Source organism: Lontra canadensis, unplaced genomic scaffold, assembly GCF_010015895.1.
Source record: "Lontra canadensis isolate GAN:19392208 unplaced genomic scaffold, GSC_riverotter_1.0 scaffold159, whole genome shotgun sequence".
Lineage (NCBI taxonomy): Eukaryota > Metazoa > Chordata > Mammalia > Carnivora > Mustelidae > Lontra > Lontra canadensis.
In genome coordinates this window covers 1,097,095-1,124,208 of record NW_022631153.1, presented here as the reverse complement: position 1 = coordinate 1,124,208, position 27,114 = coordinate 1,097,095, and the positions used below count along the sequence as shown (strand labels likewise).

At 41.0% G+C, this 27,114-nt stretch overlaps 1 protein-coding gene across 3 annotated transcripts in view; it reads left to right on the top strand.

The window, feature by feature from the left end:
• MTUS1 (microtubule associated scaffold protein 1) overlaps positions 1-27,114 on the top strand; it is a 161,182-nt gene that overhangs the window by 26,113 nt on the left and 107,955 nt on the right. For all 3 annotated transcript variants that reach the window (XM_032844948.1, XM_032844947.1, XM_032844946.1), the window contains exon 2: positions 24,855-27,088. In XM_032844948.1, coding sequence (XP_032700839.1) covers positions 25,001-27,088 — 2,088 coding nt within the window. In that variant the 5' untranslated portion in view covers positions 24,855-25,000. The remainder of the gene's footprint in view (positions 1-24,854; positions 27,089-27,114) is intronic.

Sequence of the window (27,114 nt, the reverse complement as noted above, 5' to 3'; positions counted from 1 at the left end):
CTAGACCACCATGTTTTTCACAGAATAAAGTTGGGTAGAATGAACTCTGATGCCCTGAGCACTGGGAGAGACCTCCACCATCCGTGGTAGACCCCTTCCATGACTGGGCCCTGTTTCCAGGAGAATTGTAAAGGGATTTTTGTTAACCAAAGTAGTGTTTTATTTCCAGAGAACTGATGTCATCATTAACAAGACAATTGCTCTAGGAAAATGAATTTTGAGTTAGAATATATTTCCCAATGAGCTTTGGGCCTCCCCTGCTTCTCCACTGGGACTGCATGCCCCAGCAGTAGAGCTCAGGGTCATGTGTGACGTGCATGGGGCTGGAAGAGGACACGTTCTTGCAGGGGCTGTGGTGTGGGGCGTGGGTCAAAGTGCCTGCTCGGGCAAGTACAGGTTTGCCGCTGGATCTCACGGCTGGAGTGTTTGACCTCCTATGCAGACCGCCTGCCTGCAAGACTTGTGGGCAAACAGTTCAGGTGTCTGTGTGGGACAACCCGTTGTTGGGATTTAAAAGGCATTCATTTTAGGCCTGTATTGACAATTGGGAAAAGTCCCAGGTTCAGTGACCCCAGTACTCCTAATGCAATTACACTGGTCCAAGATGCCGATTAAAGGACTTCTAAATCTTCCGATTTCAGTTTCTATGAAAGAAATGTTGATCCAAAAACTACAATCTGTAAAGAATGGGCTTTGCTCTATTGGAACATAAGTATTTTTACTATTTTGGTATTTAGAGAAGATTCCCAAGATGATGATAAATATTTAAATAATTATGAAGCAAATTTATTTGTACATAGACCCTTATACATAAATCGTTTGATAATCTGTGAGCACTCAGTTTCCTGTGTGTAAAGGCTATGAAAATCGTCAGATTTTTTTAGTATAGGCAGTAATATTCCTACACTAAGAAATTGAGAAATCAAATTGTATGTAGATTAATAAAGATGATATCTTAAATCTGAATTACTATTTTGATACAGATACATACTTAAGATGTTTCCTTCAACTTTTTTTTTTTTTTTATACAAGTCCCTGGAATATTCTGGGTTCTTTAATTAAGAAGCAGTCACCCAACAATGGTGATTGCTGATTTAATCTGAAAAGCAAAAATCTCTCCTATTTGCAGAAATGCTCTGAATAGACCAGTAAGTTGCTTGCTGTACAGAACTTTGTGTTTTTGTTTTGTTTTCAGTCTCACTGTAAGTAATGTACAATATAACCAAGAAACATCTGTGTGCAAGTTTTCCCCTTTAGGCTTCAGACAAATCTGTGATGTTTTGTTGGCAAAGAGTCCAAGGAAAATTCTTCAGTTTGGGCAGGGGGGTGGGGTGGTGGGGATTACACTCAGCTTTATTGCTGCTGCAGGACCCAGCTGGTCTTTGAATAACCATGATCTCCTGCGAAGATTCATTGAATGGTCTGGTGTTTGGATTTCTTTTCGTCTGTTTGCAGTTTCTGTTCTATAAAGACAGTTTTTTATGTACAACCACAAACCATTTTTTTGGGGACAAAAAACTGGAATAAGACCTCTCTTAATTTCACAGCTATTCATTTTGATATTCTCAAGAATGTAGGTAAGTTACCTTGATATAACTGAATTAAGGCATTTAAATTAAGCCAAAACTCCATAGTTAACTTTTAGAAGTGATAATTAAAAAAAAAAAAAGCTACTTTTAAAAGCTTACATACTTTTCATCTCCTTAGATTTTGTGATATTAAAACATCCCTACTTTAGGGTAAATTCTAGAATATGTAAAAATGCAAAGATTACTATGAAACAAATGTGAGTACATTCTTACCTATTATTTAGAGAGGATTTTTTGAAGAGGAAGAGAGTTACGTGTGGTGTGCTGTGTTTTGTGCTTATGTTGTCAAATACCAAAACTCTAAGCAACATGTAAAAAAGTTTATATGTTAAAACAGACTACAGTCATTTTATGGTTACGTCTGCAGTAGCAGGGAGCGTGGTAGGAAATGATAGGTACTTTGGTGTACTGTCATCTGAAATATCGAGATGGTAAGTTTTTTGGGTTTTAACTCTGAGGCAGAGGGAGAGGATCAAGTGTAAGAATAAAGAATAAGTGAATGAGGCAGAAGGGAAGGAGGGGTAGAAGGAAACTTAGAACTTCTTGAATTTTGAAAATGCTTTAAGTATGTTTAACTTGGGAATTTACCTTTCACAGTATCTTAACAACAAAATAGGAGGATTGGGGGAATGCAACTTTGTTACTGATGCTGTCTTGTGACATGTTTAAAGAATATAGGATGTCCTGAAACCGTTATTTGTAAAGGCAAATGCTGGAACATTTTACTTCGTGAAATGACTAAGCGTGCAGGAATGTGGTTTGAAGAGTTTGTGAATGTGTGGGGTCCTCCACATGGTGGTTTTGAGGTTTTAGGAAATTCTGAAGCCAGAAAACCTGGGAATAATAAAGTCCAGGAATCAGAATTCTTGAGCCTCAGTAGGTTAGTGAATTGGTTTTGTGTTGATTCTTGAAGGTGGACTCTAGTTAGGTACTTTTCTTCCGTGGTGGTATCTTTGTCATAATCAGCTAGGGGCCTCAAGCTCTCTGTGGCCCTGAAAGGCTTCCAATTGTATAGTGGGAATTATCTAAGACTGTACTACATGGTTAACAGAGTAAGCCTGTTTTCAAATGCCAGTTTTCATAAAAATGTGACCATTGGCTTAAAATAAACTTTATTTACCCACAAGACTTAAACAGAATATCAGTTAATTGTTTAATCTTTACTAGTGTAAAAATAGTTATTTTCCCTTGGATTCTTTTTTTCTGGAGTGTTTGATATCGGTTTTGAGTACTTTGGTATGCCCTCCATTTTACCACCATTCCTTGTTACCTACTGGTGGTCTTGTAACTGGGGTGATTTTCTTTCTGTTTTGTTTTTTTGTTTTTGGAGGTAAGGGGCTTGTATCTACTTTTAGGATACTTGGGAACATTTGATTGTTCCTACAAAAATGTTCTAATTTAGCAAAATGCAGGGCCTTAAAGATACTTTAAATAAAACCTCATGTGCTTTTGAGGGTGGATGAGGAAAGAGAATGATAAATTTTTGAGTTAGTTTTAATTGTTTTACCACGGCATAAAGTTTCTCTGATAGAGTTCGTAGATAGTAGTATTTTCACTTAAAAACCCTTAAGTCTGGGTGTTATAGAAAGAAGTAAATTACTTTTCCTTGGGTGACTAAACTAAATAGTATTTGTCTCTAAGCTTAATATTAATTTTAACCTAGAACTTTTATTTGTTCTTTGAACTTTTCCTTTATCATTGCTCGGAGTGGGAAAACAAAAACCTTTTGGCACCTTTTAGTTGAAACAAACTAAAGAAAAAAGCATGGAAATCTCTTGGAATTAAGCTTTTAGTGTAAATTACCTTTTGTATCTACCTAACATGTGATTATTTATGCAGCTTTCCCGTGCTGTATGTTGTAGTTTCCTTCTTAAAATATTAACATAAGTGGAACAGTCTTTTGAAATAATGTTTTATTTAACACTCGTGTGTTGGGCACTGAGTGTCTGCCAAGCTTTCTGCTGCTCCGTGCAGAAAGCACAGAGGTGAGCCTTCCGGCTTTGTCTGGCATCGCGTCTCCTCCCACCACTGTGTTCAGATCCATCCCAGCAATTTCCTGCCCTTGGTCTTTCCTCCTTGGGACATCTTTCACACTTCATTCAGCCAAGCCAAGTGTTCGTATCCATTTTAAGAGCATTGGCAGACTCATGCTGTTCCCAGAATAGAAGGCAGAACCTTGAGCTTACCCAACTGCTGCTCTGGGTCCCTCCCATGACCACTTGGAGCTTCTTACTCTTTCCAGTCAGTGTGGTCATTTCAGAGCCTGTACGATTTCTTCTGATGGAATTACCGGCCTTTCCACCTCTAGTTGTTATTCCCCTGACTTCATTTGGCACATGTGAGTCTCCTGTCAAACATGGTGTGTTGGTTACCTCTGTTGTATATGGATTTTTCTCCAGTGAGGCACTCACCTTGTTGCAAACACAAGTGTTCCCAGTCCAGTCTACAACAGCCCTGGCCTGTGTGCTCCGTGTGCTCTGGCACGTGGTAGACATCAAACACATGTTTCAAACAGTTACCCTGGTTGTATTCATTTTGTAATTTGAACAGTGCACAGTTTTTGACTGAATACAAACTTTGGTCCAAGATCCAAATGCACAACTGCCATTAATCACATGTAAGATGTGAACCATTCAAGGAGTTTTTTTTCATTGCTAAGTAAAACCAGACTTAAAACAAGCTTGATGAGGGCTCCTGGGTAGCTCAGGCGGTTAAGCATCTGTATTCAGCTGAGATCATGAAGTCCTGGGATCGAGTCCTACTAACCCTAACCCTACATCAGATGCCATTTCTCAGCATAGAGTCTACTTCTCCCTCTGCCCCTCACCTCACTCATGTTCTCTCTCACTCTGTGTGTCTGTCTCTCAGATAAAATCTTTAAAAAAATGAGGTTGATTGATGATCTTTATGAAAACAAACTAAATTTCAAAATGGTTCACAGTGATCCATGAGCTTTCCTTAAGGTCTATAAGCCCACCACCATAGTTGTCATAACTAGTGCATCTGCGGCTAAATTATGAAAAGACCCTCTTCTCCCCTATATCTATCCAAGTCCTTTCAGAATATAGATCTGAGTCGAAGACATCCTGGTTTCTAGAAAACCTCTACTAAAGTATAAATAGGTAATCCTGGAGATCTAAGTACAAACCCATTCTCTTTTCATTGAAGAGCCGTGATCTGTGGAGGAGAACGTTGGGTCTATGGTGAGTGTGGCAGAGATGGCCATTTGCCTCTCAAACCCTGTTTTTCCCCTCTCTTTTATGTTGATAGACTCTTGAGTGGAGTATGTGTAGCCTGTATCGATGTCCATTTCTCAGCAAAATGCAGAGGGTGCTATTTTGGGCCATAGGTTGAGGTCATGCACAGCAGAGGAATGAGAAAGGTAGAGCTGGGGTTTCTGACAGCTGGGTCACTTAATCCTAGACAACCTATGCAGACTTCTGCATGAGACAGAAATAAAGTTTGGTCTTCTGCCACTCCAGCTGAGGTTTGGTCTCCTGGGTCTAGACTTTGAATCTCAGCATACTATCGTATGCTCTATGACTTTGGGCAGGGAGTGTCTAGACTGGGGAAGTAGGAACTGCCTAGAAACATGGTACATTCTCCACAGTTGTCAGCGATTTGGCTGATGATGGTCTAAGAGGATTTAATGTTGGATTAGGGTTCAGAGTCCATGGACAGTTTTTAAGGCTTCCTCTAGCCTCAGTGACTTTGAAGTGTTCAGTTTTGTGTTAATAAATTACTGTATTTCATCACTTCTGAAATAGATGTTTCCACACTGGAATGTTTGTTACTGGGATGTTTCTATAAGACAGCCTCTTAGCTTTGGCATATATTCAGAGCAGTATTTGACATTGGACCTGATGGTCCATAGGCATCCCCTAAAGTAGCTAGAATTAGCAGCAGAAAAATGTTGAAGCATGAATACTGGCTCAAAATGAACAGGTTCCAGTAGCAACCAGGATTCCTGGATTGAGCAGTAGCAGAAGAAGTGACTCACTTCAGGTTCAGAAAATGGTTACCTGAAACTCAAGTTTGTATTTTCTTCCTGGAGCCCAGTTGGTGTTCTCTCTTGGCTTTTCCTAAGGTTCAGACCAAGAACAACTAAGCTATTTAGGATTTAGGAGGAACTAAGAGAACAGCCTGATTTGGAAAGCTGATTCTCTATGGAAGGAGGAAACAAGATAGATTGTAAAGGTTTGAAATACTCCTTTTACCTAATTGTTCAGTTTGTGACCTATGGTCAGAGTTAAGACGAGTGGTGCAGGAACGGTTATAAAAAAGAACAGCCCACCTTTTACTTTCAGAGGCTGTCACTTTTCCTCTCCACTAATTTTATTTACTTCCATCTTTTAAACAAAATAGGACTGTAAATATTGTCTCTGTGACCCAAGTAGTATACTATTTTAATTTTTTTTTTTTTTAAAGATTTTATTCATTTCTTTTGCAGAGACAGATCACAAGTAGGCAGAGAGGCAGGCAGAGAGAGAGGAGGAAGCAGGCTCCCTGCTGAGCAGAGAGCCCGATGCGGGGCTCGATCCCAGGACCCTGGGATCATGACCTGAGCTGAAGGCAGAGGCTTTAACCCACTGAGCCACCCAGGCGCCCCTATTTTAATTTTTTTTTTTTTTGGCCCTGTTTTTTCTCTTGGACTATCCGGCAGAAATAGTTGACAACCTCCAAAAGCACCCTCAGATTCCTCTCCGTTCTGTTTTTCAGCTGTTAGAACTTTCCAGTGTGTACTAGTTCTGTGTTGTTCCCGGAGACATCCTTATTGGACCTCTGACTTCCTGCTGCCATACAGGCTATTTGCCATCCAGGTGTAGGACACAGGGTCAACCAGGTGTTGCCGGGGCATCCTTTTTCCTTTGTCCTCTTGGATGACTCTCGTACCTAGTTTAATTCCTGTTTCCTGGATGACACTCAGACCTGGCTTAATTCCTCATTCTGGTGGCTTTCACTCTTAAATTCCTGAGAAAGCATGTAAGAGGTAAGACTGAGGCTTTCTTTGCCTAAAAATCCCTTTATCAACATTCCTATCTGGTGTATGGTTTGGTGGGATTGGAATTCCAGTCTGAAAACCCTTTTCTTTCAGAAATTTGAAGATAATGCTTCATTGTCTTCTAGCTTTCAGGATTGTAGCAAAGTCTGTCATTCTGATATCTGGGCTTCTGTATGTCCTTTTCTTCTTCCTTCCTGGCCTCTGGAATGTTTTTCAGCGTAGTCGTTAAAAGACGAGTACAAGGGCATACTGCTTGGCTTGGTCACTTCCTACCTACGTAGAGCACTTGGAAAATCTTTCTGTGCATGAGTTGCATATTGGCTGCTATTAGTAGTTATAATCCAGCTGTTCTAAAATATCACAGTGAAACTCTGTGGTCAGATCTTGTTCATTTATTGTGTAGAACAAACAGTGCACCTCTTTATTTTGGAGACCTTGTCCTTCAGCTCCAGGAAGAACTCTTGTATTACTTCTTTGATTATTTCTTAGCATGAAATATTTTTTTCCTCATTTGATTAACAGTATCAGTTGAATGCTGGATCTCTTGGATGAAGCCTTAATTAAAAAAAAAAAGTACTCTTTGTACTCTTTGGGTATCTTTTGTTTAAATTTTTAAAATAGGTCTTCTGAAAAATTTTAATTACAGCTTTCATGTTAATTTTTGAGCATTCGTATTCTCTGTTTATATTACTTGAAACATCCTGTTTTTGCATGAATATGATAAATTTTTTCAAGATAGTAATTTTCCTCCTTGCCTGCCCCAATTTTCTCTGAGAATTTTTTTTCTTGTTTTCTTTCATATCAAAGAATGTCCTCAAATGTTACGTTGATGCTTGGCTTCCTTTTCAAGAGTGAGTTCTCTGGACTCAGTTTAAGTTTTGCTGAGAATAATCCTCTCCTATTTTGCCTACGGGCTATTAGCCTGATTATAACCTTATTGTGGAGTGGAGCACTGGAAGTAGGCTGGTAGTGCCATGATTCAGTCTGCAGAAGAATTTCATTACAATTCCCTATATGCACCCCCGTGCCTTACCCTCAGCCTCCCCTAGATCTAGTAGCTCTAAATTTGGGATGTCTAATCCATTTCTTCTACGATTATATAGCTGTTTACTGAGTGGGGGTAGTTGTCCAAATGTGCAGGGAATTGGTAGGTACCAGGGGCTGGGGGGTGGGGTGGGGAGGGTATGTCCAGTGGATCCTTACAGAGAATTCCAGGCAATCTCTCCACCTTCTGTTATTCATGTGTCCAATTCCTGGATCTTTCTGGGGTTGTGCAGGGTGTTCTGCCTTGCATCCTGTGGTGTGTTCTCTGTGACCTTGTTTGACCTCTCTGTAAATCCTGCCCGCTTTCCAATATTGAGGTTTGTGATTGAAGTGTCCTATACTATTGAATGCTTTCTGTTTCTTCGTTTTTTTCCTATTCAAGAAATCAAATATTTAGATTTGTGATAATGACTTCAAATTAGGAAGTCTAAGGATGCTGGCAGCATATTTTAACGTTGTGGAAAGAAGTGGAAAGATGACCTTCCTGGTCTAGGAAGTATAGGGAAAGATACTGCTCTCCATTTTTAGTTACAGAATGAAACATTTTGGAAGTGCTCTTTTGTTCATAACATTTTATCATAATTTTCTGTATCACTTTTGTATGACTCTGCGTTGCACTCACTAAACTACCATCATACTCAAGGTTAAATTTGGCATTTGAATCCTCCAGAGCCGTTAGTGAGTTTTAAATGAAAAGAACTTGTGGAAACTTAGAACGGAAGTGGAAGTCTGTTTTGATTTTTATTGTTAAATTTATACCTACTGAAATTCTAAACTGAAGTATTAAAACATCTTCTTGCAAACAGAATAAATCCTAAGGACCCAGGTCTTTGATTTTCCTGGACCCCGTGGGGTATCAGGACCTCCATAAATGACTTAGCAGTCACAGTGTACCTCTGAGCTGGGTGGCATCTTTCCCTACATTACATGGCCACAACGGACACCTGTATGAACTCAGGTTTTTGGTCAGCAGGGAAGAAGGGCGGAATGCATCATAGGTTAGCACCTAGTGGTGGCTGCTGTAGGATTAGAGGCACAGGAGGGGCACAGGAGCCCAAGGAAGGCTGTAACTGCAGGAAGGAGCTGAATGGAGGAATGGGGCCTGTTTGTGGCCTGCGGATGAGTGGGATTGATACATTTTCACATTTCTTCCGTGTCTAATCCAGGAAGGGGGTTAGTTGCGTGCTGGATGTACTTGTGTGTGGTACTCTGGGGACACGAATCACTCATCAGTTGCCAAGTTTCTGATCTTGTCCTTAAAGTTGCAGATACTGGTGAGATTTGCTTTTGCTGGGACACCTGGGTGGATCAGTAAGTTAAGCGTCTGCCTTCTGCTCAGGTCCCAGACCCAGGGTCCTGGGATGGAGTGCCGCATTGGGCTCCCTGCTCCTTGGGGAGTCTGCTTCTCCCTCTGCCTGCCGCTCCCCCTGCTTATGTTCTCTTTCTCTCTTTCTCTGACAAACAAATAAAATCGTTTAAAAAAAAGAAATTTTGTTTTGCTAATGAAATGTGCTGTCAGTTTTATAGTCCTGACCAGCTATACCAAACTTGTTGAATAAATTGACTAAAATGGTGCCTAGTGTCAGCTGTTCTCATACTGCCTTTGAAGTCAGAATTAGGCTTTTTTTCACAAGTATTTCTTCACTTATACTATATGATAAAGCTATCATATAGTAACTTTTGCGAATTGACAGGGGAGGATTCGTGAAAACCAGGAACCAATTTTTAGTGATATTTTTCATGTTTGTTACCAGGTAATTTAGGAGTCTCATGGTATCTGGGTATCTGGTTTTATGACTGGGTATCTTATTCAAGATAAATATTAATTGACTGTACCCAGAGAGTTGAGATTACACTGTTTTTGCACTAATTAACCTTGCTGCTTTGCTGAGTCAAAAAATGAGAATGAAATAAACAATATATTCTTCCATGGGGGTATAGTACCATGGAGCTATACCAGCTCCAGGAGAGTATAGCTTGAGCGATTGCTCAAGCTAATGCATTAGAGAAAGGACTAGAGCAAAGGTCAGCATACTGTGGCCTGAGGGCCAATTCTGGCACGCAGCCTGTGTTTTGTTTTGTTTTTGGGTTTTTTTTTTTTTAAGTTGTTAATGGGGACATGCCCATGCTCATTCACTCACTAATAGTCTGAGGCTGTTTTTTCCTACAACACCTGAATTGAGTAAATGCCACGGAGACTGTATGGAGCATAAAGTCCGACAGACCTACTGTTGGGCCCTTCCTGAAAATAGTTTGCCAACCCTTGGACTAGATGAACATATGAAGATTTCTTGGAATTAGCAAATTTAAGACGATTGAAGGAAAAACGAAAGGAACAAGGAGGTTTTTCAATGTGTAGGAGAGGCATTGTGATTTCTCTTTGGGTATAATTTTCTTTCATACCAATGCAAGTACATAGAAATTACCTTTTTCCTTATCTTTAGATATTCCTGGCTTGTATGTCTGAATATTTTTTTTTTAAGATTTTATTTATTTATTTGACAGAGAGAGATCACAAGTAGGCAGAGAGGCAGGCAGAGAGAGGGGGAAGCAGGCTTCCTGCTGAGGAGAGAGCCCGATGTGGGGCTCGATCCCAGGACCCTGAGATCATGACCTGAGCTGAAGACAGAGGCTTTAACCCACTGAGCCACCCAGGCGCCCCTGTATGTCTGAATCTTATCAGTATAAGAGGAGGGGGCAAATGGAATGAGCTACTCGGTTTGTATCCACAAGGATTTGTAGATCTTGTGGTTTTCTCATATTTAGGAAGTGCTTTTTAGAGAATCTTGTTTTGCCAAAACAAGAGATGACTAAAATGATGGCGTTCTTAATGATTACTCCTTTCTTTCAAAGTAGTTATGGTATATTTAAGACTATAACTTGCTTCACCCCCCTGTCCCTCCCCCCCCCAAAAAAAACCCCTTTAAAAATAGGCTCAAATACTAATTTAATTCTTGTTCTCTTGGAGTCCAACTTGGTAATTCTTTTTTTTTTTAAATTTAATTTAATTTAATTTATTTGGCAGAGAGCGAGCAAGAGCAAAAGCAGGCAGAGCAGCAGGGAGAAGGAGAAGCAGGAAGCCCCATGCACGGCTCGATTCCAGGACAGTGGAATCATGGCCTGAGCTGAAGGCAGATACTTAACTGACAGCCACCCAGGTGCCCCCAGAATTGGTAATTCTGACTGGTGGACAATAATCTTCCAAGCAGTGATTGAGGGAATTAGGCTTCTTCGATCCTGTGGTTCCACTTGGTTCATCTGTGTCAAGCTACTTAAGGAGGGAACACCTAGGGAGGATCATATGTGAGTTTTATGGTCCAGGCCTAGAAGGGATATGGACAATGTCTGCTTACATTTTGTTGGCTAGAATTCATGGCGTCTACCTGCAAGAGAGGTAGGAAAATGTTGTCCGTGTGCCAGGAAGAAAATAAAGAAATGGGTTTTAGGGGCACCTGGGTGGCTCAGTGGGTTAAAGCCTCTGCCTTTGGCCCAGGTCATGATCCCAGGGTCCTGGGATCAAGCCCCACGTTGGGCTCTCTGCTCAGCTGGGAGCCTGCTTCCCTTCCTCTCTCTCTGCCTGCCTCTTTGCCTACTTGTGATCTCTGTCTGTCAAATAAATAAATAAAATCTTAAAAAAAAAAAGAAATGGGTTTTGGTGGCCAGCCAGTCTCTGCCACAATTACTGGTCACTACTGTCACCTTACATTTTGAAAGGAGTCAGATACTGGTGACAGACAGAAGCCTTCAGTTATTTTTTATCTTTTTTTCCTTTTTCTTCCCTAAAGGCTGTGAATCCTTAATAAGTGATCTCCACTGAAGTGGTATCATTGGGACAGAGGAACTATAGTGTCACTCAGGGCAGATTTTAGTGAAGATCCTATTTTGGTACGATGTGCCAAATACTGAATATTGATCAACCCATGTTAACCTTAGAAGTAAAACTGCCAGTTATTTTACCAGCAAAAGTTGGGTCTATTTGGGAATAAAGGAGCATCGCAATCCAGCAGAAACAAGCCGTGTCAAAACTGTAGGCAAGTCTGGGAAACAAAAGAGGCACACTTTCTTAAGGAGAAAGGGGGTCCATTGGAAAGGCTGTTAAGATCTGACTGAAAGTCCACTGGAGGAAACGGCATTCAAAGTGTGGTGGCTTCACCTTGGCTGACCTATTGCCCTGGGAATGGGGAAGGCCACTCTTCCTCTGGCTGGCGTAGTAGAGTAGTACACACATGCAAGGTCAAGTACGTCCCTTCCTGTAGCGTCTGTGGTCGTCGGGCAGGCGATCTCCCCCTACCAAAACTCCTGAATTCATTTTAGTGAGATTGCCCATTCCTGATTTTCCCACCTGTCGTGGAAGTAAATTCTTACACTACCTTAATGCTTGGCACAAATATTTCCAGTTCTGCCACTGCTGGGCAAGCTGTAAGATGGCGCTTCCCAACCTTGCTGAGATTGACTGTTGCCCTGGGGGCGTGCTGTGGTGAATGGTGAGCATGAGTCATGTGTGTCTCTGCTTGGCAGGGGCTTTGAGTGAGTGGGCACTTGGCTCTGGTCCTTTCCCAGTGTGTGGAGATGGTGGAAGTTTTTGTTGAAGTGAAGACTCCATCAGCCAGACTCTCCAGCTGACCGTGGGTATGAGCAGGGCTCCCAGCCAAGACCCCTGGGCATTTGCATTAAACTGCTAAAGTTGCTGGTGGGTTTTGTGCTGCGCCTGTCCTGGCGGGGAAGAGGGCAAGTGTTCGTGCTTTGAGATCTTCACCTCCCTAGCATTTAAGGATCCAAACTAGCATTCTATTTATAATAAAAAAGGTAAATCTTTCTATTAATTTCTAATAGTGCTAAGCATTGGAGCTATGAGTTGCTACTCATTTAGGCATCTCCCAAGGAAGAGATACTTAGGAATTTATGCCAGATTTTCACCTCATTTTTTTTCCCCCACTGATGTTGATCTCTGAAGTGAAGGACTTTTTAAACTTTTGCTGTCTTTACAAGTGGTGAGAGAAAGTCAGGGAATCTGGAGGGAATCTAATCTCTCTTGTCACTACCTATACAGCTCAGGTGCAGGTGTGGGTAAGGGGAGCAGGGATGGAGATCCTCTCACCAACTGGGCAACCCAGAGCAAGAAATGACTCAGAGGGGGCAGGTGAAGAGGGACGACCATCTCCACTCAGCCCATTGGAGGAGAAGGGATTGACCAGGGCCTGTGGCTGCCGCCAGGGAGACGTGGTTTCTGACCTTCAGGGCCTCATGTACGGTGCTGGTTGGAGTTCCCGTAATTCTGGGGGAAATAGTACTCCTGGGCAATAGTTATGTTCCATTATGGTTAAAATGTATGTATAGGCTCTCTGGGGCCCAAACAATTGCTTAAGTGTATTTTTTTTAAATAATAGAAACTGTGTTCTGAATTCTAAACAACCAATTCATAAAAGGACTTGAACAATGCACTGATTTTCCATGAACGGAGTTGTGCTAGTTTGTAACAAAGCACCATGAAATGGGTGGCCTAAAACAACAGAGATCTATTCTCACAGTTCTGAAGACTGGAAGTCCAAGATCAAGGTGTCAACAGGGTCGAGCTCCTCTGAAACTTTTAGCAGAGAATGCTGCTTTGCTTCTTCCTTGCTCTTTGTTTTTTAAAGATTTTATTTATTTGAGAGAGCGCATGAGAGAGAGGGAGAGAGCATGTGCGTGGAAGAGAGAGAGAGAGCACAAGACAGAGGGCACGAGATTGAGAGAGAGATCACGAGACAGAGGGGGAGAGAGCACGAGAGAGCACAGGAGATAGAGGGAGAGTGAGAAAGAGCTTGAGACAGAGAATGTGCAGGCAGAGGGAGAAGGACAAGCGGACTCCCTGCTGAGCTTGACCAGGGCTGGATACCAAGACCCAGAGATCGTGACCTGAGCTGAAGGCAACCGCTTAACCGACTGAGCCACCCAGGCACCCCTACTCTCGTCTTTGCTCTGGGTAACTTTGCTTGTTCATTGGCTTGTCAGCCTGACCCCAGTCTCTGCCCTGCCTTCACGCTGTCATCTTCTGGGTGTGTCCCTGTCTTCCCATAGTATTTTATTCTGTTTCCTCTCTTTCTATAAGGACTAGAGTCATACTGGATGAGGGCCCACCCTGATGACCTTATCTTAACTTGGTTACATCAGTGAAGCTCTTCTTTCCAAAAAATAGTTGACATTTATAAGTGCTGGGGGTTGGATGTCAACATATCTTTCTGGGAGAAACAGTTCACTCCATAACAGGAGTTGAAAAATATCTCTGCTCCAGTGTACTATTTTAAGTCCATCGTGCTTAAAATGGAGGGAAAGAGGAGGGAAATCATCTCCTAAATCATGATTTTTACAGAGTGGACTAACTCAATAACAATACCAAAAAGTTTAATTCAAAAATGGGTAAAGGACTTGAATAGATATTTCTCTAAAGAAGATAAGCTGATGGCAATTAAGTACCTGAAAAGATACTCTGTATCGGGAACCCTTAAGCAAACGTTAATCAAAACCACCAGCAGATACCACCTCACAAACATTTGGGTGGCTGTTATATTAAAAAAAACAACAACAACGACGACAACAGAAAAAAGTGTTGATACAAATAGAACTCTGCATGGCTTGTGGGGATACAGTGGTCAGATGCTGTGGAAAACAGTTGTGATTCCTTAAAAAATTAAACAGAATTACCATATAATCTAGTAATTCCACTTTGGGTATATACTCAGAAGAATTGTGAGCAGGGTTTTGGAGATAGCCACCCACCGATGTTCATAGCAACTTTACTCACGACAGCCAAAAGGTGGAAGTAATAGAAGTACCCATCACAGCATAAATGGATAAACAGTGTGGCATATGCATGATGAAATGTTATTCAGCCTTAAAATGGAAGGAAATACACCTGCTACAACATGGGTGAACCTTATGTTGAGTGAGAGAAGATGGTCACAAAGGAACAAAATATTGTATGATTCCTCTGAAGAGGTACCTGAAGTAGTCAAGTGCATAGAGACAATGGTAGAATGGTGGTGGGTGGGATGAGAGAAGGGGAGGTTATTGATTAATGGATGCAGAGTTTCACGTGAAAAATTCTGGAGATGGATGGTGATTTCACAGTATTGTTAATGTACCATTAGATAGCATTAAGTACAATTAAAAATAATCTTATGCTGATTTTACCAAAATAAAAAAAAGTAGAAGTCATAAATTAAGAATTAAAGAAAAATAAATAAAACTGTGTAAAACTCACTGACCTGCCCAATAAATCACACCCCTCTTCTCATCTAGGTTCTGGCCCAATAGAGAAATAGGACAGAGTAGGGGATCTGGCCTTGGAACAATCCGGTCATCTCTGTTGAAGGCTAGTTGGGTGGGGATAGCTTAGTGTGAGCGATCAAGGAGCTGGCTAGCAGCACACCCCAGGATTTGGTCCCCTCAATTACCACAGGGCTGCTCTTGGAGGTGCAGAGTGCTCCTGTACCCCCATAGTCCCCATGGGCTGACTCCTCCCCAACAAGACAGTGGGGATAGCTCAACCACGCTTGCTCTGCTTATTCTCCTCATTTTCTAGTCTGATACATGACTGTACTTTTTTGGGCGGGATGAGAAGGTCCGATGGAAGGTCCAAAGGATATACTGAACTCCCCCATTTAAAAGAAGCATCAGGCGTCGGGGAAGAAGCCTTCACCTGCAATGTCCCTACTTCTGGTTCTCTTAACAACACCTCCTACTTGCTATTTAACCCGTGGTTAACCAGTGCCTCCCAGTCGAGAGGTTGCTTCCCCGTGAAACCACTGTCTCTTTGGGTACACGTCTCACACTTCCCACGGGCAGTGGAGATATCGAAGGCTCTGGCAGTTAATGACCTCACTTCCAAGGCCCCTCTGTGCCCAGGGCTTCAGTTTGCTTTCCTCTTTTCAATCTCCGATGGTGTACAGGCATGTTGTCTTGCATAGCTTTTTCGGGGTGTGGAGTGAAATCCGATGACAAAGTTAAGGTGCCAGGAACATAGTGGTGCCTAAGTTTGAACATAATTTTTCCCTGGGAATGTGACGGTAGAAGTTTAGTTGTAGGGTTATCTAACTTTGCAAGTTCAAGTCCAAATATGTTAAAATTCAAAGGAGTTACAAGTTCAAAATAGGGAGGCTGGATGGCTCAGTTGGTTAAGCGTTTGCCTTTGGCTCAGGTTGTCCTCTCAGGGTCCTGGGATGGAGCCCCAAGCCCTGAGTAGGGCTCCCTGCTCAGTGGGGAGTCAGCTTCTCCCTCGGCTCCTCCCCACTGCTTGTGTGCTCATTCTCTCACTCATTCTGCATTGTCTTAAAAAAAAAAAAAATTAAACTAAAATTTTCTTGGCCCTTTCATAGATTCATTAATTCCACAAATGCTAATTGAAAACCCACCCTGGGTACTCTTCTAATCACTGGGGAGATTTTGGTGCATAACTCCCCACCCCCGTCCTGCCTGCCCTCCTTGAGCGGCCTTTCTGGAGACCTCGAGGCAAGAATAGAATTAAATTCCAATAAGCCTATCTTAGCAGGTCCTGTCAGGCTGAAGTATTCTTGAAGCCTGGGCGGTGGTCTGTTGTTCTGGAAGCTGTCGTCCAGGCGGCTTCACAGGAAGGGCTGTCTTTGGGTGGTCTCTGAGGTCGTGCTAGTTCTCAGCGGCCCATGTGTGAAGAGGACACAGGCAATCACAACACAGTCTTTTACCCTTTCCTTTAACCCCAGACCACATTTTGGTAACAACCCAATCCCCTAATCCTGAAATAGTAATGCAGGGAAAAAGTACATTCTTAGAACAGAGTGCATGGTGTTCCTGACGATCCCTGTGCTACGCCACGTGGGCTCCTGCCTGGTGCCGCACCTTTCACTCTTGGACGAGTGGCCCTGTTCAGGTTTCTGCCCCAAGAGCCACTTCTCTTGCCTCTTGCTCTGGATGTACTTATATCCAAGACACCCGACTCCTGAGGAAGATTGAGCTCTAATGAACTATCAATCAAGAGCTTCTTGGGGACACTTTGTTGTATTGGGATGTAATTGTGTGTGTGTGTGTGTGTGTGTGTGTGTGTGTGTGTGTGTGTGGCAATTCTCGAGTCCTTGGAAAGACCACATGGATTCCAGCTTCTCCCACTCACTACTACCTTCTTGTCCTCCAATACAGAGTAGAATTTGGGTGACTCCCTAGCCTAGGGCCTATCAGACCTATTAGTAACAGTTGAAAGCTGAGAACATTCTAGTTTTCTGTAGGGCACACAAATCTGCTTTGCCATTTCAAAGCCATAAATACTGTTGACCACTAGTGTCCTCGGACCTGTAAAGACATTGTTGCCTGCAGTGTGACTGTGTCTCTCACTGGGGCCTGCCTCCTGGCTCTCTGCTATCTCGCTGGGCTCCTGTGAAGCTTCTGCTCTCTGTCCCCACTTGCCAGGGGTAGTTCAAGATATATCCGTGTGGCCTGTGCAAAAAAAGCTGCCTGCTGAAAGTCTGTGCTTGTGCCAAGGCTCACAGAGCTTTCTTTTAGTTGTGCAGTGCTGGCCTCGTTTTCTTCCAGTTACGAGCTTGTGCAGTCTTCCTTCCATGGAACCGGCCACTTAACTGAGGGACAGAGTTGCCATGAGCTGGGGTTTCCAACTCAGATCAAATGCATGTATGCTCCTAAGCTTAAAGTTTCTTGCCCCATCCGTCCTATTTAAAACCCTTATCCTCACTGAAAAAGTGAGCTGATTGTAGGATAGAGGATGCAAACCACCAGCGTGTAAAAAACTCTGACCTGTGCTTTGAACCGAAGTGCCAGCTACCTTGCTCACAGCAGAAGCTCAGGTTACTCTGTGAGTGTTTTGCTCCTGCAAACATTACTCCTTGTTGATTTCTTACGGTTTGTTGCTTTGTATAATAGAATTACAGTTTTGAGAGGGCACAATAAAGAATAACTCCTTTTAAAGGCGCCTGGGTGTCTTAGTCAAGCTTCTGACTTCGGCCCAGGTCGTGATCTCAGGGTCCTGGGATCGAGCCCTGTGTGGGCTTCCCTGCTCATCAGGGGGTCTGCTTCTCCCTCTCCCTCTCCCTCTGCCTCCCCCACCACTCCACTCCTGTGCTCGTTTGCTCACTCGCTGTCACTCTCTGTCTCAAATAAATAAAAGCTCTTAAACACACACCACACACACACACACACACACACACACACACACACACACACACAACTTTTCAAGAGTGCGATTGGGAGTGGCTGACTGGTTGTTGAAATATAATCTCTCTCCTGATGGTTTGTGAAAAGCTACTGCCCCAAATCCCATATGCTGCTTGGGGTTGCTGCAGCCACTGCAGTTCTTTCTGGATGATTCCGTGGCCCTCCCCTGTGATGCCACACCTGAGGAGTAAACGCTTGGCTCACCAGGGCTCTGGCCTCCAGGACTGTGCTCCCGGGCTGGGGTCAGCATCTGCTCAGGATTGGCTGTGAAGCTGTGTGAGGAGTATTCATGCCTTTTTCTTCTTTTTGGTCATGAGCCATTGAGGAAAAAGAGAAAGAGTAAGGCAGTAAGATAATATTACGGATGAACTTGTAGATGAATTATAATTGCAGATTCTCTAATTAGAGAATCTTATCTATAATTATACATGAATTATAGGTGAAAAGTAGTTTGATGCATGGGGCTATGTTTGAGAGACACACTGAGCCATCAAGGCAGAGCAGAAACTGGGCAGGCCTCACCTGTACCTTTCCCCTGTCGGGGCAGAGCCTGCTCCTGGGGGAGGAGAGTAGAGCTTCTGCTGTGTGAGTAGCAGGCTTGGGCCTCAGGGAGGGTGAGGTGAGGGAGGGACTGGCCTCCAGTCAGGAGTGTAAGGGGTGCCAAGAAACCTTCAGTGGTCAAGATAAATAATATTTAACATAGGGGCGCCTGGGTGGCTCAGTCTTTAAGAGTCTGCCTTCGGCTCAGGTCGTGATCCCAGGGTCCTGGGATCGAGCCCCGAGTTGGGCTGTCTGCTCCTCCGGAAGCCTGCTTCTCCCTCTCTCTGCTTGTGTTCCCTCTCTTGCTGTGTCTCTCTCTGTCAGGTGAATAAATAAAATCTTAAAAAATAATATTTAACATAGTATTTGAAAATGAATTGATCAACAAATATATATATATATAACATGAACTATATATAAATTTAAACAATATATACATATTTATATATAACTATACATACACACACACACACACACACACATATATATTTAAAACAACTTATAAGATAGGGCTGATACTCCTGACTTTTCCCTTTGCCTCAGGCTCCAGAATGGCTCAAAGGAGCACTGTTACTGATCATCTTCAGTTCAGTGCCAGAGGTGGATGCCGCTTACCTCACCCCAGTCCTTGCCCAGCTAATTCTTCCCAGAATCCATTAAGCACTTTATTTCTCCTGGGTGGAGTGAGTAAAAGGACAGAAGAGGGCAGGAACATTACACTAACTGAACTCTCTCCACATGTGGATGTAGAAGCAACCTTCTCCATGACAGTAAAACTGCCCAATTGTCTATAGATGGGAATATTCACCCTTAGAGAGGAAAGGACAAAGCCTACATTAGCTTTCAGAGGTAAGGAAAGTCTATCCCCAGTTAGGATAACAAGTTTTACAGTTGGATGTGGAGGTAGCTGGCTGGGACGGTCTGTGAATTTTATTGATCATCTTGACTCAAAAGGTATTCTTTTCTCGAAGCTCTCTGGTTACGTCTTTGTGGCCCCAAGGGAGGTCTGTGGACTGAGAGCTTCAGCATTACCAAGGAGAGGGAGAGAAATGCAGGATCTCAAGCCCCAAGTCAGACCTCCTGAATGGATCTGCATTTTCTTCCCGGAAAGGTCCAGTTGTATGTAACATCCAACTCTGTTGCGGTACCCCCATAGCCTTCATTTTGGAATCCATTAAGCCAGTGCTGGCTCTCCTCTTGTTTAACTGGCTTCATGGGAAATCCTTACACTCTTAGGAAACTGACTGCTTGGTATGCTTGTTCTGGGTTCTCAGGGATAAGATCTGCTTTACTAAACTCTGCTGGAGGAGGTTTAGTTTGTCAAAAGGTAGGTTGTAGGAGCTAATTTGGGAGTTCAAACTTAAACTGTGGAAAGTGGTACTATCATGAGGCTTAGGGGTAAAACTTTTAGTACCTTGAATAGTTTGAACAGAAGGGAGAGTTTTTTGAAGATGTCAGTAACACATGGTGATTATTTTTTGTTCAACTTTATTTTTCACTTCAGAATAAATTGGTAGCTCAGATATTGTACACCTGTCTTCTTTTCTGTTCTAAAATAAGTTCAAGACCAGGTATACTGGGTTTTGAAGCCTAGAGAGCTCTAGTGCTATGATTTCTGATTTCATAAGAACTTTAAGAAGAACTGATATGATTCTATGATTTGAAAGCCATAAATTATAGCTGTGTTTGTATTCAAATCTTATGACTGGTTTGCCATATGTAGACACAGATAAGGAGTAAAATTCAAGATTTTTATGGCTATAAAGTCCTGAAACTGTTTTCACATGTGACTTCTGGACACCTTTATTTTGTAATTCCCATATGAGGTAGCAAGTTTATCTGTACTAAGTTCAAATTACCGGGTTGGGCATTACAGTAAAAGGAGGATATAGAAGACACCTACTGATGTATAAATAACCCTCTACTGAGTTTATAGTTCAGTAGGTGAATAAGGCACACAACTATTGTATAATCTAGTAGTAATGTTCTAGCGACCAATTTGGCCAAGTAATGTAGTTAATGTCTTACAGTTGGTTTTCTCACTTATAAAATGAGGGTGTTTGAATTAGATCTTTAAAATATTTTCTAGTATTAATATAATGACAGTGAATTCAGTTATATCCTAAGAACTTAATTTATATATAATTTATCTTTTTAGGTATATCTGTTCAGTGTAATAACTGGTGGAATTTCAACCTTTGGAGAATAAACAATCATTCTTCTTAAGCTAAGATTTGGAAAGTAATCTAATTTTTCAAGATTGTTGAAATAGCTCAAATCTTAAACTACCAGTTCTTTTCAATGGCCATTTCTTTTGGTACAGATTAATTTTTAACCTTACAAATCACTATAAAAATGTATAATTTTGGTAACCTTTCTATTCAAGAGGAGCTATTCTATCATATTCTCAAATCTTAGTAAGCAGGGAATTTGTCTCTCATCCAAAATTTTCTCTGAAAAAGATCTCTTTATTTTCCCAGATAGCATTCTTAAAAAGGAAACTTGATCGTTCTACTTTGTTCTGGTAGATAATGCTGCTGAAAGACAAGTTGAGAAGTTAACTGTTCAGGTGACAATAATTTATCCCAACCTTTTTGCCTTTATTTTTTTTTAACCTTTGATTGGCTTTAATAAAAAAGCATTGCCTAAATAGTAACTTTGAAGGTGTCACAAATGACATTGCAATTATAGAAATACAAAGACATTACTTCGTGGGTCAGGTGAACTTATCAAAGAATGAGTCCAGCATGTAGTAGAAACTGAGGAACTATTCTTTAAGTGGGAAAGGAATGAAATTGGCCATCAGACAAAATGGCTGACTTTAAACTTTGTTGACAAAATTCCTGAGGGAATCCTGGTCAACCTTTTCCTGACCATAGCTTTATCTTCATAAAGATATCTTGAAACTGTTGTTTTCTTGAGTGAATGTTGATCTTCCAACTATTTCTGGAGCTGATAATCTTGTTTTTAGTATCCAGTCTTTGTACCACAAATTCTTTACTCTTAGCTACTAACGTAGAAAACACTTCTGTAAATTTATTTCCTATGAAAACTGTCCTGAAGTATTCTTCTCAATGCATTTGGGGGGAGAGAATTTTTTTTTTTTGGATAGCTTTTCTCACCTGGTTTGGTTGGTTTTTGTGAATTAAAAAAATCATAAACCTGGGCACCTGGGTGGCTCAGTGGGCTAAGTCTCTGCCTTTGGCTCTGGTCATGATCTCAGGGTCCTGGGATAGAGCCCCACATTGGGCTCTCTGCTCAGCTGGGAGCCTGCTTCCCCTTCTCTCTCTGCCTGCCTCTCTGCGTACTTGTGATCTCTCTCGCTATCAAATAAATAAATCTTTAAAAAAAAATCATAAACCCACGTATACTAAACAGTCATGTGAAAGTTGGAATAGTTAATCAGTTCTTTACATTTTCATTACTCATCATAATTACTGACTTATAAATCTAAAACATTTTAAGCTTTGGAGTTTCACAACCATTAGAAATGTTTTCATACTATAATGACTTGGAAAAATACTTGGGGGAAAATGCTGAATAAAATAAAATACATGAACTTTTAAAGTAAAACTCAGGTCATATATTTATTATGCATAATAAATAAGTATTTATTATGAAAAAATATATATGTATGTTCCTCCCCCTCTCCTTTTACCTAACAATTTAGCAAACTAGATCAAGAGCCTAAAAAAATATCATTCGTTTGGCTTGGTAATGCTTATATTTCTAGGAAGTTTTTCCAAAGGAAATAATCATAGGTAGTTCAAGATTGCAAAAATGTTGAGTGTTATTTATGAAAGAGAAAAACTATAAAAAAAAAACAACCACCTAAATATAGAATGTCTGTATCCCATTAAACATTTGTATTCTATTCATTTTATTTATTTTAAAGATTTTATTCATTTATTTTAAAAATAATTTGAAATTCCTTAACATACAAACCATTTATTCCATTTTTATCAGAGTTTTTTTTTTTAAATAATTTTTTATGTACTTTGGAAGAAGGAGCTCAGGTAGTAAAACTCCTTAATTGAATCTAATGACTGTGTTTATGTAGACAAATGACTTCTATGATTTCCATTAAAAGCTTCTGTTTACAGTGCTCATATTTTTTTAATACCAGAATCTCTTAAATGAATATTGACTTTCATGAAAACAGACAAGGTATAACATGTTTACTGCTTTTTGAAATTATATTCGACACACATAAGTCTAAAAAACTGAATAAATGTACTTCTTGATTTAAATATTTAGTTTGAACATATTTTACACCCCAGGATTAAAAAAAAAAATAGTGTCTTCGTAAAACTTCTATTAAGGTGGTAGCCACACAACTATTACTTCAGTGATTTATTGACTTAAGAACTATGGTGGAAGGGGTGCTTGGGTGGTTCAGTTGGTTAAGCATCTGCCTTTGGCTCAGGTCCTGATCCCAAAGTCCTGGGATTAAGCCCCAGTCAGGCTCCCCCACCTCTCTGTCAAATAAAACCTTTAAAAAAAAACAAACAAACCCAAAACTATGTAAGTAATTGATACTTCCCATCAGTATATAAATCATACAGCCTTTGTTTTAGGATTCAGTCTCCTTTTGAGTGTGTGTGTGTGTGTGTGTGTGTATGTGTGTGTGTGTGTTGATAGCACACATGCATGCTGTCGAGCTGAACATTGCAGCCTTTCTTTCTTCCTGCAGTGAAGGCTGGTTTCAGGATGCGTGGCCAGAAACACATAGAGCACTGTTCGTGAAGATACAGATCCTCTCAGTTCTTCCCTGGTTTCTACTCCGCTGGTTGTATTTAGGTCACCGAAGTTTGATTACAGAGAAAGGATTACAAAATGGAAAAAAGATATTTCTTTAGTCACAAACTTAGAGGTTATAGGGTGCCATTTTCCCTCCTCATGTATGTTTTATCTCTTTCTATTTTTTTTTTTTTCTTTTTGGGGTGCAAAATGGTGGTTCATTAAAGCACAGGGACAGGACCATGGGCAGAAAGAGCTGCTGCTTGTATGTTTTATTTCTTTAGGCAGAACAGTGTCCTCTGATTGACATTTAATACCAGGATTAGAAATTCAATCCAAGTGACCATATATTTCTATGACTTATTTACCATCCTCTCTTGAGTATTGGGCCCTTTTTAAGCACTTCAATTTGACCAAAAGCATAATCAACTTCGTTATTTGCAAAAATCCTCAGATTTGAAAGTTTTCATGGGTTGTTTTCAATGATTTTTTTTTAAGTGTACAATTCAGTAGTTTTCAGTAGTATACTTACAGTACTATGCAACCATCACCATGATCTTTAGAACACCTTCATGACTTTTAAAAGAAACATCCTAATTAGCCATTACTGCTCATTCCCTTCCCTCTTATCCTTTCTCAGCTCTAGAGAACCACTAATCTACTTTGTCTTTCTAGATTTGCCTATTCTGGACATTTCATATAAATATAATACATAATAGATAGTCTTCTATGTCTGGCTTTTTTCACTTAGTGTAATATTTTTTTAAAAGATTTTATTTATTTATTTGACAGACAGAGATCACAACGAGGCAGAGAGGCAGGCAAAGAGAGAGGGGGAAGCTCCCCGAGGAGCAGAGAACCTAATGTGGGGCTCTATCCCAGGACCCCGAGATCATGACCAGAGCCAAAGGCAGAGGCTTTAACCCACTGAGCCACCCAGGCGGCCCCTAGTGTAATATTTTTAAGTTCTAACACTTTATCCATGTTATAGATGTAACAGTATTCCATCTTTTTCTTTTGGGGATTGTTTATGCCATTGTATGGGTATATAACATTTTATTATTTACCTGCTAATTGACATTAACTTCTACTTGGTTATTATAACTACACTTCTATTAATCCCATACTTTTATACAAGTGTTTGTGTGGGCATATGTTTTCATTTCTCTTTAGTAGGTATTTAAGAGTAGAAATCGGTGTCATGCAGTTTAACATTTTTAGGGAATCAACTTTTTTTTCCCCCCTAACTTTGAGATGTTTAAGAAAGGGAATAAAAACAGGGTGTTGGCATTTCTCTTTTCCCTAAGTCTTCATTGATCATCAGCTCATTTGTTGTGGTTGACAGGTCAGGACCCTTCTGAAAATGAAAAGACATTGTTACTAATTATGTTGGAACAACAGGCATAAATTGGAATTGTCCTCAGCAAATTAGCACCAGTGGCTAATCAATAAGAAGGAAAGGCTATTGTTAGATTGAGCTTCCTTCCCTTGTATGACAAATAAGAGTCAATGGGAATATGGAGGAGGTATCTCAGAAGTGAAGTCAGTCACACGGGCAGTTTTAGCACTGTCTCTGGCTTCTGCCCCATTCCCTCAAATAAAAAAGCATCTTTGAAAGGAGATGATACTTGAGCTAAGGATATCTTTACTCCTACCCACGGGTGTATGTTCTAAATGTAAAAATAAAGTGATTGAAATTAATCAAGCAGTGACTTACTAATTTTAATAATACTTACTTGAATTGATCATTTTATTTCTTCCAGGGAACAAGAAATCATTACAACTTCAAAGCATTTTAGAAACTTTCAACTGTGCTAAAACTTTGGATATGGACAGTTTTTCCTTTCCTCTCATTTGAAAGGATTTCGAGAAGAAATAAAATGGCAGAGGTTTAAAGTTAATATTCAGGATGAATGATGATAATTCAGATGAGAAGACAGAAGATGAACTTCAATCCTTACTTATCAGTGATAAAAATGAAAACACATATGCATACAACCAAAAATCACACATACAGAACTCGTCAACCAATAAGGTAAATTGGAATCCTGCCAAGCCAGATGACATGGTGGTTGATTATGAAACCAGCTCTGCTGTGGACATTGATGAAAGTCTTGCTTTAACCCCTCAGTGTGTGGAAGTACTTGATCAACCAAAGTCTTCAAGTCAGTTGATTGGTAAGGAGGTGTTTGATATCCATGAAGACTCTACACTTCAGTCTTGTGCACACGTTGTAAATACAGAGGAGCCCAAATATCTGCGCAACAGTTGTCATTCCCTAGAATCATTCCAGGACCAGAATGCTGAGACATCTCTGCCTTTTGTGTGGAAACCCAGCAATGGTGATTTGTACTATGAGGACTCTCCTACTGCTTTGGAGCTAAACCAAACATTTGACATGACCGTGGATCATGTTAACTGCACCTTTATAGCACAGCATGCCATTGAAAAGAGCCTGTCTTTGCATACCTCTGGAAATCTGCAGCCAACTGGCATGGGGAGTGGAAACCCATCTTTGTCCTGTTCCATTCATACATCTTCCCATTCTGCTAACATGCACATGAGAGAAACAAATTATGGAGAGAGCTTTGAAAACCAACAAGCCACTGCAGCAGAGGCTCAAGACACAACTTACACAGCATTTTCTGATGTGATGCAAACTGATACTGTTGTTCCAGATACTGGCATTCAGTGTCCATATTCTTCAGGACGGGTCACCAGTGACTACACAGATGGGTCACAGCAAAGACTAGTTGCAGAAAAAGTGGTACAAGCTCAAACACCAGTTTCTGAAGGCATGGACGTTCCCAATGAGTCTGTATTACAAGAATTCTTTTGTTTATCTAAAGATGAACAAAATAGTGAGACACATTCACAGAGCTCATATGGGCAAAAGGAAATGAGCCAAAATCTAAGAGAAAAAGTGTCCAATTGTCTTATAGATGATGAATGCCCATCACTGGTGCCAGCTTTTGATAAAAACGAAGCCCAAGTGCTGAACCCAGAGCACGAAGTCACTGTGGCTGAAGACCCACAAAATGCCTCTAATGAAAAGGATTTAGAAACCCAAAATCGTACCATTGAATTGATACTGAGTAGCCCACCAGGACAAAAGATGGCTTCATCAGTTGAACTGAGTCAGGATGCAAATGATATGGTCATTAGCACAAATAACCCAGTTTGCATGTCAACGCCAGTCCTAGATTCTCCAAATGCAACCTTTTCTATTTCGCCTACTGAAGCAACCAAGAAATGTAGTAAAGTGGAGAAGAGTCCTCGAGAGCTTAGAAATTTACCAAACTTGAAGGGGGCACCTATGAACATGTCTAAACCTAATTTAGGAAAATTGACAACTAAAATGAACACCCCTATCGGCAGCAAAGTTAGAAAAACCGAAATTATAAGTTACCCAAGACCAAACTTCAAGAATGTCAAAGCAAAAGTTGTGTCTAGACCGGTGTTGCCATCCAAAGACCCTGCTTTATCAAAGGTCACGCTCAGACCTCCCTTAACCAGTGCCTCATCACCTGCCTCATCAGGGTCTTCCTCAAGACAGCCGACAGCTTTGAACAAAGCACCAAGGTCTGACTTGAATGTAGATACAAAAGCAGAAATCCTAATTAACAAGACGCATAAGCAGCAATTTAATAAACTCATTACTAGCCAGGCTGTGCATGTTACAACTCATTCTAAAAATGCTTCACACAGGGTTCCAAGAACAACATCTGCCATGAAATCGAATCAGGAAGACCTTGACAAAGCAAGTTCTAATTCAGCATGTGAGACTGGGTCCGTGGCGACCTTCTTCCAGAAGATCAGAGACCTACTCCCTGTTAAAATGGAAAGCACAGAGTGTTTGGAAATAACATATGCTTCCAGCATGGATAGGATTAGCCCTGAAAAGAAGGGTGAAAAAGAAAATGGGACACCTACGGAAAAACAAGAGCTAAAGAAGGAAATTTTGAATGAGACCTTTGAATATGGTTCTCTTTTCTTGGTAAGTGAGATTTTTGCTCCCTTCGG